The following is a 14,554-nucleotide window of genomic DNA, read 5'->3' as shown; positions in this document are numbered from 1 at the left end:
GTGCCTGTGTGCTCATCTACTAAAGACATTTGTAATTGACATGGCCCAAATGCTCATGCCAAAGTCTTCTTACTAAATCTGCATGTGCTACAAGACAAGAACCTATATCATCAAAAGACTCAAATTGTAATGTCCCCGTCTCTATAGCCTCTCAATGGATTTCTTAGCATTTTGACCTTCGAAGGTTAACTGGAAATAATTAAATTGGTTTCTTATAAAGTCATTAAATAATTTAAAATTAAAAAGATGACTTTATATTTAATTAATTTAATAATAGGGAATTGTTGAGAAGCACAACCCATCTATTGTTGAAAAGGAGGAAGCTTCCAGAATAGTGCAATAAGATAACACTTATGATTCTTCTAGAAGGGGGGGGGCGGGGGGGGGGGGGGGGGGGGCAAGAATAATATAAATAGAGGAGAGAGACTCGTGGGAGGGCATTTAGATTTGTTATTAGCATTTGCATGTGTATTTGTGGAGCCAAGGGCCTGCAAATAATCAATTTGTCTTTGGGAACAAAAACTCCCAATGATAGCAATTTTGAGGGTGTGAAACATCTCCTGAATTATTGCCAATTAGAGGTGGTATTGCAGTCACTTCATTGTGCTGAATCTATTACCAAGGGTCAAGTTTGAAGAGGAAGAATAAGTAGGGCATTTGCTACAGGAACACTGTATTACCTTGTCATTAGGGCATAATACCTGGAGATATTGATTGCATTGTCCGTGGAGACTCCAAGCAACTTCAAGAACCAGGTTTCTCCTATTTATTCATGCATATTATATGTTGGTGCTATAGGTGTTATTCTTTATCAGAATTAAGCATTTATTTATATATATGATACCAAAGTTTTGGCTTTTGTATTAGTTTGTATTCAGATCTTGTAAAGATGTCTTGGTTGTGGATGCATCATATTCTTTTAGTGCATTAACAAATGAAAGAAAGAATTACATTCATTGTGGATCTTGCAACCATTTATTAAAAGTAGAAAATTAGGGTAATTTGTGACCAGTTTGAGCAAGGCTCATTACAGTGGTATCAGAGCCTTCATCCTGTCATCCTGTGATTAGTCAAATAATAGATGAGTGAGAGAGAAATTAGATGTTATAACAAGGAACAATGGAAACAACAATATCAGAATCCACAAGTTGAAGGGGATATGTCCTCAAAAGCATTAAGAGAAAGAGATACCAGCAAAACAGTTCAAAATATGGCAGAAGAAGAAAATAGGGATGCAAGAGTTGAAAGGAAATTTGATACCATGCTTGATATGTTGTGATGCTTATTAGCAAAAATGGATCAGCAAGCCACTCAAAATCAAAACACAATAGAACATAGTGGAGATAATGAGGGAAGGTCTATAAATCGTGCTAAAGACACTAGAGGAATAGCCTCTAGGCCTCTTTTTCCCACCTTTATACCGAGGGAAGAACAACCACATGCTACTCTAGCTATTTCATTTGGAGATGAAGCTAGATAGGCCTACTTGGAGGATACCACTCTTCCTCCTAATATGAGAGAAACATGAATGTTTGATCAATTCATGAATCAAAGGAATAGGCGAGGAGGAAGGAATGATCACTATGCTCCAAGAAATGACTATCAACAAACACTTGGTAAGATTTCTATGCCTTACTATGATGGAAGTAACAAATGCACAGCTAGGTCTTGGGTTCAAAAGCTTGATAATTATCTTTCTTTGAGACCAATGCCTGAAGAGGATGCCATAAGATTTGCCACACTACATCTTGAAGGAGCTGCTCACAAGTGGTGGTATCATGGGTTAGTCACTCTTGGACACAACCTTGTCACTACATATGAGGAGTTTACTAACAGGTTGATTGAAAGGTTTGATGTCAAAGATCCTGAGGTGAGTTTTCGTGAATTGGCACAACTAAAACGGCATGGTTCCCTTGATGCTTATGTGAATGACTTCCAACAGTTATCGGTCATGGTTCCTAATATCAGTGAAAGAAGATTGGTGATCTTATTCATGGAAGGATCGATGGAGCCATTGAAGGGTTGGTTGAAAGCTTTCGATCCTTCCTCACTACAGGAAGCAATGAAGAAGGCACGAAGCATGGAGTTTGCTGCCCCTACCAGCAAGTTTACATCAAAGGGAACATTTTCCAGTCATGACAACAAGAAGTTTCCTAAGAAGGAGGACAAAGCTAAAGATAAGTCTACTTTTTCGCTTGACCGTGAGACTCTTAATGATTTGAGGAAGAAGAAACTATGCTTCTATTGTAAGGGACCATATGATATTAACCATGACTGCCCTATGAAACCTAAGGGGAAGTCAAATTGTGCAATGTAGGTACTAATTGAAGATTCTGATTCAAACCAGTAATCTAAAATTAATGATTTAGAATCAAAAAAATTAGAACATGATGAAGAATTAGAGGAAGAAGTGAAGCTTAAAGAGGCTCGTCTCACAAGTATTCAGTGAGAAGGGTCTTTTAGGATGCGAGGGGTTCTTGCTGGTCAAAAGATTATTACTCTTCTTGATACAGGTGCAACACACAATTTCATTGATACTAGGCTTGTTGAGAGGCGTGGTTTACAAACTGATAAGTTTGAGGGAATTCGAGTTAAGGTTGCTAATGGTTTCACTCTTAGGCGTGACAAAATGATTTCAAATTTTCCCATGCACTTGAATAACTATGAGTTCAAGGTATATTTTTATGTGGTGAACATGGGAGACACAAATATGGTTTTGTGAATGACATGGTTACATGACATAGGAATATTCACCCTCAACCTCCGTGAGATGGAAATGAGATTTGAGATGGATGGAAAACCTCATGTGTTGAAAGCACTCAGAGACACCAATTGCAAGACTATTTCTCTTAGGAAAATGGAACATCTCTTGTGTCGTGACATGGTTGAGTGGGCAGCAGGTTGTGTTTTGAAGCCAACATAGGAAGAGCAACAAAAATATGTTTATCATCCTGATATACAAGAGTTGAGGATCAAGCACGATAAGGTCTTTAGTGAGATTCCACCTGGTAGACCTCCAGATAGAGGGATAGAACACATCATTGAATTGGAGGAGGGTGCTAAGCCTGTTATAGTCACTCCCTATAGGCACCCTAAGCGGCTTAAAGATGAGATAGAAAAAACTATCAAGGAGTTGCTAGCTATGGGGCATATTAGACCGAGTAAGTCACCTTTTGCTTCATTAGTAGTATTGGTTAAAAAGAAGGATGGTACTCTAAAGATGTGTATTGATTATAGAATGCTTAACAAGAGAGCAATCAAGAACTGTTACCCCATTCCAAGGATTGATGAATTGCATGGTACCAAGTACTTCTCCAAAATTGATCTAAGATTAGGTTACCACCAAATTCATGTGAGAGAAGAAGATATTGAGAAGACAACTTTTCGTTGTCATTGTGGACATTTTGAGTTTGTGGTTATGCTATTTGGGGTAACCAATGCCCCTGCTACATTCCAGTCTACTATGAATAGGGTATTTCATTCACAATTGAGGCGATTTGTGTTAGTCTTCTTTGATGATATCTTGGGTTATAGTTGAACATGGGAAGAGCATCTTGCACATCTTGACATAGTTTTGGGTATTCTTGGTAAGGAATCTCTATATGCCAAGCAATCAAAATGTGACTTGGGCATGATAGAATTATTGTATTTAGGTCACATCATTAGTGTAGAAGGAGTTCATATGGATCCAGATAAGGTCAAGGCAATTATTGAGTGGCCTACTTCGACGAATCTGACACAACTTAGAGGATTTTTGGGTTTATGTGGATTCTAGCACAGATTTGTCAATGGGTATTCTCGCCATGCAACACCACTTACAAATTTGACTAAGAAAGGGGCTTTTGTTTGGACTCATGAGGCACAGGAATGCTTTGAGATGTTCAAACGACTTATGACTACTTGCCCAGTGCTTGCATTGCTCGATTTCACTAAACCCTTTGAGTTGCAATGTGATGCTTCAGGTGAGGGGATTGGAGATGTCCTTATCCAAGACAAACATCCAATTGCATATGAAAGCAAAAAGTTGAGGGACCTTGAGAGGAGCTACAATATATATGACAAGGAAATGTTGACCATTATGCATGCATTGGCCAAGTTTAGGCAATACTTAGTGGGCAGTAAGTTCATTGTTAAAACAGACCATAATAGCTTGAGACATTTCCTTGGGCAGCAAGATCTTAATGACCGTCAGCAAAAGTGGGTAAGCAAGTTGCAATCTTATGATTTTGACATTTCTTTTTTCAAAGGTTCACATAATATAGTCACTAATGCCTTGTCTTGCCGACCACATTTGAGCTCTATGGCTAAGGTTTCAGAGGATTGGAGTCATTTGATTGTGGCAGAATATGCTAAGGATTCTTGGGCTTCAAGTATTATTGATGGGTCACTATAGGATAATAGGTACATGATGGTTAATGAACTTATCATTTACAAGGGGAGGATTTTCTTGACTCTAGGATCCAAAGTGAAGAACACAGTATTGAGGTCTTTTCATGATTCACCATTGGCAAGCCATCCTAGGTATTTCAAAACCTATTGATAGATTCGGGAGACGTTCACTTGGAAGGGTCTAAAATCTGATGTTCTACGATATGTTAGAGAATGTGTTGTTTGTCAGCATAACAAATAGAACCATACATATCCTACTGGTTTATTACAGCCACTTCCAATTCCAAACAAGAAGTGGGAATGTATATCTATGGACTTTATCATAGGGTTGCCAAAGGTGCAAGGCAAAGATTGTGTTTATGTGATGCTTGATCGCTTGACCAAGTTTGTACATTTTTTTCCAGTCACTATTTCATATTCAGCCACACAAGTTGCCGAACTATTTTTTCGTGAGGTGTTTAGATTGCATGGATTACCACAAAACATTGTTAGTGACCAAGACAGTTGGTTTATGAGCAATTTCTGGAAGGAGCTTTTCAGATCGGGTGGGAGCGAGCTTTCTTCGAGTACTAGTTACCACCCTCAAATAGATGGATGGACAAAGATAGTCAACAAATGGGTGTAGGGTACCTCACAAATTATATCGCTGGGCAGCAAAAATGATGGGTTAAGTGGATATACCTTTGTGAGTACTACTACAACACCACTTACCATATTTCTATTCAGATGGCACCATTCATGGCCTTGTATGGTTATAAGGCTCCTAGCTTTCTTGATTTGTTGATAAGTGATAGTAGAGTGCCTAGTGCTGGAGACATGTTACAGGAAAATGAGGATATCATGAGGGCTCTTCATGAAAACATCCAGAAGGCACAAAACCAACAAAAACAATATGCAAATCAGAAGAGAGTGGAATGCTCTTTTGAGGTTGGAGACATGGTGTATTTGATGTCGCAACCCTACATATAGTCTACTCTCAAGAAGAGTGGTGCAGAGAAGCTCAAGCCATGATACTATGGACCCTTTCGGGTCATTAGTTGTGTAGGTGAAGTGGCTTACGAGCTAGAGTTGCCAACAAATAGCAAAGTGCACAATATTTTCCATGTATCACGCCTCAAGAAGGAATTGGGACATCATGTGGCTCCTTCTGTGGTTCTACCACCCTTAGATGATGAGGGTAAGTTGATTTTGATACTAGAGGCTATACTAGATTTTAGAGAGAAGAAATTGAGAAGTCGTGTCATTAGAGAATATTTGATTAAATGGAAGAACCTACCTATTGAGGATGCTACATGGGAGAGTGAAGAGATTCTACAACATCCAAAGTTGAGATTGCTTGGGGACAAGCAATTTCCAGAGGGGTAGACTGTAATGTCCCCATCTCTTTAGCCTCTTAATAGATTTCTTAGCCTTTCAACCTTCGAAGGATAACTGAAAATAATTAAATTGATTTCTTATAAAGTCATTAAATAATTTAAAATTAAAAAGATGACTTTATATTTAATTAATTTAATATTAGGGAATCGTCGAGAAGCACAACTCATCTATTGTTGAAAAGGAGGAAGCTTCCAAAATAGTGCGATAAGATAACACTTATGATTCTTCTAGAAGGAGGGGGAGGAAAGAATAATATAAATAGAGGAGAGAGCCTCATGGGAGGGCATTCAAATTTGTTATTAACATTTGCATGTGTATTTGTGGAGCCAAGGGCCTGCAAATAATCAATTTGTCTTTGGGAACGAAAACTCCCAATGATAGCAATTTTGAGGGTGTGAAACATCACCTGAATTATTGCCAATTGGAGGTGGTATTGCAGTCACTTCATTGTGCCAAATTTGTGGCCAAGGGCCAAGTGTGAAGAGGAAGAATAAGTAGGGCATTTACTACAGGAGCTTGTTGCAGGAACACTGTATTACCTTGTCATTAGGGCATAATACCTGGAGATATTGATTGCATTTTCAATGGAGACTCAAAGAAACTTCAAGAACCAGGTTTCTCCTATTTATTCATGCATATTATATGTTAGTGCTATAGGTGTTAGTCTTTATCAGAATTAAACATTTATTTATATATATGATACCAGAGTTTTGGCTTTTATATTAGTTTGTATTCAGATCTTGTAAATATGTCTTGGTTGTGGATGCATCATATTCTTTTAATGCATTAACAAATGAAAGAAAGAATTGCATTCATTGTGGATCTTGCAACCATTTATTACAAGTAGAAAATTAGGGTAATTTGTGACCAATTTGAGAAAGGCTAATTACACAAATCCATCGAATCTGTAGAGGTGAGATGCAGAGTCAACACTCCCAGTAGCCATAATCAACTTAGAATCAAGCAAGTTTTGAATAACCACATCATGTGGTGAGAACTTAACTATCTTACTAGAGCTAAAGTGGAAAATTTGACAAATAGACAATAGGTTCATCGAGATGTTAGGGACAAAAAGAACATCCTAAAGAGAACCCCCAGCTAATGCAACATAACCAAAACCCATGGTTGAATGATGTGATGAGTTCCCAACAGCAATTTATGAAAACACATAAGGAGCAAGTGAGGTGATCAACTGCTGAGTTTTTTTCATATGGTGAGAGGTAGCGAACTTAAGAATCTAGGTAGGCCCAAAAGTCATAGCTTGTGCAATAAGAGCGTGACCTTTCCCTGCAGGGGGGATGAAGACTTAGGAGCTGAAATGTGATGCTCTTGCATGGCTTCCTCTAAAGCCTTGGAAACATTTCCAACACCTAGAAATGGGATGTCCATCCTTTTCATAAAAACTACAGGTCTTAGTTGATTTCTTCTTAGTCTTGGAGGTAGACTTAGTAGACTTTGAAGAAGATTTAACCTTGGAAGGGTTAGCTGGAGGTTTGGAATCATCTTTTGGTGTATCTTTCTTTGGTTTTGCTTTCTATTTTGGTTTCCCCTAAGAAGTCTTAGCAACCAATGCTTGGCTGGAAGAGCCAGAGGCATCCACCTATTGGATCTTTGTCTATTCCCATGTCAACCGATCACAAAATGTCTCAAAATAAGGCATATGATGTCTGTTACCCAAGGCATTCATAGTGGAGTAGAAAGTGGAAGAAAAGATCTAATACTATCCTCGCAACTTTGAGAGTATAAAAAAAATACACTCATCATCTATTTTATTTTTCCTACATTCCTGCAAAACAAAACACAGAGATTTGAAGTTCATCAAGAAGTCCCCAATGGTGGGGAAGCTAGTAGGTGTCAAAGAAGTCAAGTCTGCATCAAACTGAAGTGCCTAAAACTCATTCACTAAGCCAAAAAAGTTGTGAAACTTTATCCAAATAACCCAAGGAGTGGTCAAACCATTCAGGTGAAACAAGAGATTGTCTAAAATATTCAATGCAATCAAGCTCATGGCTTCATCCATTTTGTTCCTGTGCTAAAGAACCTCAAAAGGGGCATTGTAGGATAGGTTTGTTCTCATCTAGACATGACCATAAGCCATGTGACATAAGAATCTGAGTCATGTGTGATTTCCAACTATGATAGTTGTGTGGTGTTAGCCGAGCCATAGAGGGGTCTGACATTAAGAGAAGAAGACAGAAGCACAAGGGTCAATTCTAAAGTAAATTACAAAAAAGAAAATAATCCCCCCCCCCCCCCACAATGTATAAATATATCCCTCAAAAACCAAAGAAACAACTACAAGAAGCACAAAATTTGAGAAAAAAAAACCTGGACGCCAGATGCAAAGAGGGAGGAAAGTGAAGCCTCTACTTCAACACTAAAAATGAGAGCTCAAATAGACTCATAATAAAATGAAACCTTTATCATCTCCATCTTGGAACTTGCTTTCTGATGCTTCTTTTGGATTGAAAAAAGACCTCTTTATGCTCAAGTTATGGCCAAAAAATGAACTACACCTCCGAAATTGAGCTCACTGGAAAAATATAGTCACAGGAAAAAAATTGACAGTTGTATGGCTGAAAACAACCTGTCGTTGAAAAAAATTTGGCAGCCAAAAGATAACGTCAACAATTGAAAAGGTGACATCAACTCACCAAAAAATGATGTCAGCAGGAGCAAAAGACTGTGGTCGGAATGATGATATCAGCAACCTTGATACTGACATCAACAGTCAAAATGCTAACGTCATGTGCTGAAAAACTGGGTTAGCACTAGGCGACAGCGGTGGTGGTTGTTGGGCGGCATTGCACTGGCGGAGGTGGCTGGAGGGTGGCTTGTCGGTGGCGACGGGGCACGGCCCGTGTCGGCTGCAATTGAGTGCTAACTAAGTGAGGGTGGTGCTCTGGTGGCAGTAGGATGGTGCCTAGGTGGTCGCTTAGCAAAGCAACCAAAAATGCTTTTTATTATTTATTTATTTTCTAAAAATTCGTGTTCATACAGCCTTTCGAGAGGCCAATTTTTTTTTCCAGAAGCTACAGTGTCCAAAAATCGCAAATTTTATATAATTTTTGACTATATCAGCCCTTATGAGCATGATGGTGGCATCCATTTTGGCCCAAAGTGCATCAAAATAATGTGCCTTCTCTCAATTGAAGAAAAAATCTCAAAAAAGCGGGGGTTTCTATCTCCGAATCATGGCTTCAAAATCTCCAAACCAGGAAGCAGCAGGGAAGCTCTGATACCATGTAAAAGTTGTGAAAACCAACTTCACAAATCACCAAGAACACCTAGATGCAAATAACCTGTACTGAAGAGAAACCAAAGAAGGAAAAAGCAAAGCCTGGAAAATCTCAATGGTGTGAGAGCGAAAATGTATTCCAAGATTGTAAGCAAAAATACAAGAGTTCAACCTTAAAGGTGAATGAAGCCCCTAACAGGAAATAAAACTAGGTTTGTGCATTATAATTAATATAAAATATTAATTATATGCACCTAAGAGATAGCTTAAGTAGACTAGTGTAATGCATGACTTAATTAATTAAATCAACACAATCTAATTAATAAGCATAAATAAATAATTACTCTAACAGAATTTGACACTCATCCATAACTAATGTCACATTTTATAGTTAACAATCTATGTAAGTGGTTTTTCTTTGTGCTAATTTTCTGTTACTATCTTTAAGATATAGTGTTTTCTCATTTCATCATTTCTTTTTGTACATACACGATATAGTGTAGCAACCACTTTAAATCGTAACATTTATTTTATTTTTATTTATGTTGAGAGGCATTCCTACAATCACAAGATGGAGGAATATTCTATGTAAACAAAAACCAAAAAAATTCAATTTGTCACTTTCTATAATTACTATTACATTTTATAAGTGATAGTCTATGTAATGTAATTGATGGCAGTGCAAGCCAATCATTTTATTTTACTATACACAGAGATGCCATCTACACCTGCATCATTCATTGAAATAGCTAAGATGGGGATATATCCACAATGTGAAGAGAAAAATAGTTTGTATATTTTTTTGTGATAGAAAAATTGACACAAATTTGTGTGAGTTTTGATTATGGAAGCCATAAATCTGAACAAGATGCTTATCCTATGATGCCTCATCTCCACCTTAAATTCCTTCTTTGTCAAATCATCTCAAAGTGATTTTAGATTTTGCATGGAATCTCCCTTAGGTCACTAATGGACATCACACTTTTCTAATTTATCATTTAATTTAATCATTTATTTATTTATTTTATTCTTTTAGTTCCTTATTTTCTTATTTATGTAAACGTATCGTCTTAAAATGAAAGCACCCATAATTTAAGACCTTTTTGCTCCTTCTCTTTAGCGATGTTATGGTCCATGGATGTATTTATGCTCAAACAACTCATTTTTCTACTATCTTACGTATTTTCGAGGTTCTTTTTGTCTGATCCCTGAGACCATGAGATTATCTTTTCTTGGAATAATCCTACTCTAGGTTGACCAGGTCGACCTATACCCCAACCTTTTTTGGTCTTGAGTCCAATTTTGCCTCAAGTGTTTAAATTTATTAATATGGTGTCCATGTTGGCTCACTTTGTTTTTTTATCCCAAAAACTAGTATATAAGACATCTTGGGCACTTCATTTTCACAACCACACCATAAGGGTACTAAGTACACATGCAAGGAGATCACTCAAGTCCTACATCAAGTTCATAAAGTATTTTCAAGAATTCTCAAGATTCAAGGATTCATTGTGAGCATTTCCTCTTTAAGATCTAACATTTTGTTCTAGCCATCAAGGATTTATCCAAATATTGTCATTTGTTTCACTGACTAAAAAATAATGTATTATACCATTCCAATCAACTGCATCTTTTCCATATGATGGCAATGGCCTCTTTCTAAATATAATAAAAAGAGTCATTATTTTGCCTTCATTACCCACATTTATTGAACTTTCTCATTTAAGTGTTTCAAAAACAATTAACTTTAAAATGCTATTTTTTGTTTGTTTTTGCATTAGAGAAAAAACATTCAAGAACTCTTATGTTTTTTTTTGGTTGGTAATATTGATTTTTTTAAATTAATTAACTAAGTAAATTTACAAAGAAAGGGCCACATAGAAACCAAGGCCTCAAAACATCACCTAATGCTAACACCTTTACCCCCCTTTACAGACTTCATTACAAAACAAGGTTTCATAAAAATATCTACACCAATATATAGGAGGACTTTACTTACAAAAATATATAATATTTCAAACTTTACAAACCCCAAAAGCCTATCATCTTCATCCTAAACCCTCATTTCAAATCTTGAAACAACTTCATTTTTGTTGCAGATTCCAGAGAAGCTTTACTTTGCATTTCCAACGTCGTTCTGAATTGTTATCATAACACTTGGGCACCTTCATTCATAGATTACTTCTCCTTACATCCATCACAAAAAAAAAAAAAAAAAAAACTTTGTTCAGAGGCCATTCATAGTTTGTACATCTTTCTTCATTCCCTTTGTCATCTTATCCTATTTGTTTTTCCATCCATTACTATCTTAACAAGTTTCTTCACACACCAAAATTTTCCATCACCCATCTCGAAAACCGTTTAAATAGTTACCCAGAATGCAAAAAGAAAATTTCATCCATTTTTCATTCCCCCAATCACACCCTCAAAAGAAAAATCACTTTCATCACCATTCATCTTTTGTGTTGGCCAACAATGCGATGACATCATGGATGTGAGACATTAAATCCTTTGACCCTCCTTCTTGCCCTCTCCTAGAACACCCAAATTTCATCCACCATCGTAAACCATTTTGCCATGATTTTTTCCTTATAAGCTTCTTTGTTCACATTATTTGGCTGTAAGAGGAAACCAAATTTCCCTACCTCCCCTTCTGCTTCATCCTCAAAACACTGATTGTAGTCAAAACCATGCCCTAGCCAAGCCCATTCTAACAAAGACTTTGCACCACTATCAGGTCTTTTGGGAACATATATGTCACTACCCACTTGACCTCCTCTTTTGTAAAATCCAAATCCATACCCCATGCCATAATCATTGAAGTGATATCCACATTAATCTTCCACTGATGGGTAGAATTTTAAAATAAGTCCCTAATAGTTCCCTTCACTTCCTCAATCACTTCTAGCTTTGGACATATAAGCATCAAGCGAAGATGATAGTTTTGGATAGAGCCATAAAGCGCTTTCTTTTGTCAAGTTGTCTGAAATGTAAAGGTAGTTTCCATATTGTTACTCTTTATTGCTATCCTCACTTGAAGCTATCAGAATAGTTATGCAAATTGGTGTTAATCACATTTACCAATGTGTTTATTATAAAAAAATCATCCACCAACTTGCTTAGATTGTACACTTAGATCTGACACGTCATTGCTGACTCATCCTTACAAATTTTAAACATCACTTTTTATAAAGAGACAAATCCTTTACACATTTCCCTTAACTCTTCATTATTTCAATCACCTAATAGTCCACCTCAGTTGCCACACTCCATTTATTCCAAAGTTACATTCATTTCTTTTCAATGTTTCTAAAAATAAACTTCACTTTTATTTTGAAAGGATAACTCAATTAAAAAACTCTTCCTAAGAGTTACTGCATTCAAAACAACCATTTCCTATCTCCAAAGAATTTTCTACCCATTTTGAAAGTCAATTAGCCTCCCCATCCACCTTCGAAAACACATGACATATTTTAAAATCTTGCAAAGATTCTAATGCCTTATTTAAAGCTATCAAAAAAAATTATAGATGTCATGCAGAGATGTGGTTTCTTCTTATCACCTCTACCACTACCATCAAATCTCCTTCAAGAATCACCTTAAGACCTCCCACTCTCTTTGCATACTAGATTGCTAATAAGGTTTCCTAGAACTCAGCTTCCTTATTAGTCCCATATGATAATCAATTTTTCCCATGTTGATACCTAACTAAAAAATTGGCCCTTGATCTACCAGGATTACCCATCCTTGCCCCATCAAAGTTAGCCTTGATCCATGCTTCCTCTAATGTTGTCCGTATTGAATTTAATCTCTTGCCTTCTTTTGATTTGTCCTTCCCTAAAACTTTGGCCTATCTAATTTTTATCCCTGACCATTCTCTTTAAATATCTCTATCATCCTTAGTAAAGACACATTTCCTTTTGCTCTCTTATGAAAACAATAGCACTTACAACTTCTTTAATTGAGTGGTCAATCCTTTGTAAAACTTTTAAGGGTTCTGAGATCTCTTGAAATATCCTCTGATTTCTTTCCTTCCATATCTCCTAAATTACAATAGATGGACTTACCATCCACACATTTTCCAACATGTTCATCTTTCTCACCCTCGACCATGATCAGAAGAAATCCACAAGGGTATGTCTCTGGAGTCTGTGCCAACCCAAATTAACTTGCACATGTCTCCAACAAGCCACACCAACTTCACATTGTAAAAGCAAATGATCCATTAATTCTTCCTCCCCAAGACACATCACACATCTCAACGAACCCTGAAAACTTAACCTTTTCCTCTTCTCACCTGTTAGAATACAACCTTGAACAACTAGCCATGTAAAAGCCCCTGCTTTTGGAAATATATCCTTATGCCAGCATAAGTCCCCAACTTAAAAAATAGCTTCCACCCTTTGTGATAATACGTCATAACTCACTTTAATAGAAAACTCCCCCGAAGTTGAAGCACACCACCTAATCTTGTTATTTCTTTCTATTAAGAATACTTTTCTCTTTGAAAACAAACATTGTAAATATTGTTGTTGTTGAGGGGATATACCTTCCACCTTCCAATCATTCCAAACCCATATTTTTCCCAATAAGCCTTTTGACTCTTGCATATAGTCTCTAACCTTACAACCCCATAGATCACACAATCTTTGTTTAAGCTCCCTATCTTGATACTCCTCATTAAGAACCTCATATCAATTCCAAGTGTCCTCCCAAAAAATTTCTTGTCATCTGTCACCAACCCTCCTTGACATATGATCAATGATAACATTGTTGAAAATGATTGATCAATTGTATATTGTCTTTGATGTTACACAAAATGTCATATCTTTACCAATCAGTGTAAATCGAGCTCACTCGAGTGATGAAGACAATTTCCTGTGTCTGGAAAACATTCTAGAGTTTACCAAGTTCAGAAGATAGTTTCTACTAAGTTCACTTAGGCACCAAAGAGAAGTTTGCAAAAGTTTAGTGTTAATCGAGCTCACTCGGTTAATAAAGGAAAGTCAACATAGAACCAGTGTTAACTAAGCTCACTCAATTACCAAAGGAAGTTTGCAAATTTGTAGTGTTAACTGAGCTCACTAGGTTAACACAAGAAAAACATTTAAGAGTTAGTGTCTATGAGCTAGGTCGGCTAACAAAGTATTTTTCTTGTTTTGGCATATTGAGTTTAATTGTGATATTGCTATTAGGATTTAACTGCGTGATTTTGATTCAAACTCGTTAACCCATGTTTCATGAGTAGTGATTCAACATGAATCCATCTCTCATGAGAATAAATGGAACACTTAGCACTCATTGGATCTAGGTGATGCTCATAGGGGTGAAGCACCGAGATTTCCTGGGAGGTCACCCATCCCAGTACTACTCCAGCCTGAGCGTGCTTAACTATGGAGTTTCCTCCATGGTTATACCCAAAGCTTGCAACCCTATTTGCCAAACCTTCACCAAGTGTTGTGTCTTATGAACCATTCATTAGAAGGCCCTTAAGCTCATCAATTGATAAGTAGGAGATAATTTCCACAAGTCAAATTGTGATATTGCTAT

At 36.9% G+C, this 14,554-nt stretch overlaps 1 protein-coding gene across 1 annotated transcript; it reads left to right on the top strand.

Annotated features, from left to right (window-relative positions):
• The first annotated feature begins 1,708 nt into the window (after nt 1-1,708).
• LOC149570343 (uncharacterized) lies at nt 1,709-2,317 on the top strand. Its single transcript, XM_089817146.1, has one exon. The coding sequence runs from the start codon at nt 1,709-1,711 to the stop codon at nt 2,315-2,317; it is 609 nt and encodes a 202-aa protein (XP_089673272.1).
• Nucleotides 2,318-14,554: the final 12,237 nt, after the last annotated feature.

The sequence above is a fragment of the Cupressus sempervirens genome, chromosome 3 (assembly GCF_028749045.1).
Source record: "Cupressus sempervirens isolate cs-2001-9-10 chromosome 3, ASM2874904v1, whole genome shotgun sequence".
NCBI lineage: Eukaryota > Viridiplantae > Streptophyta > Pinopsida > Cupressales > Cupressaceae > Cupressus > Cupressus sempervirens.
Note: the sequence above shows the minus strand (reverse complement) of the source record. Positions and strands in the feature narration are given on the sequence as shown.

Bases quoted from the DNA above. Each gene is read 5' to 3' on its own strand.
- LOC149570343 (XM_089817146.1), top strand. From the start codon at position 1,709: ATGCCTGAAGAGGATGCCATAAGATTTGCCACACTACATCTTGAAGGA.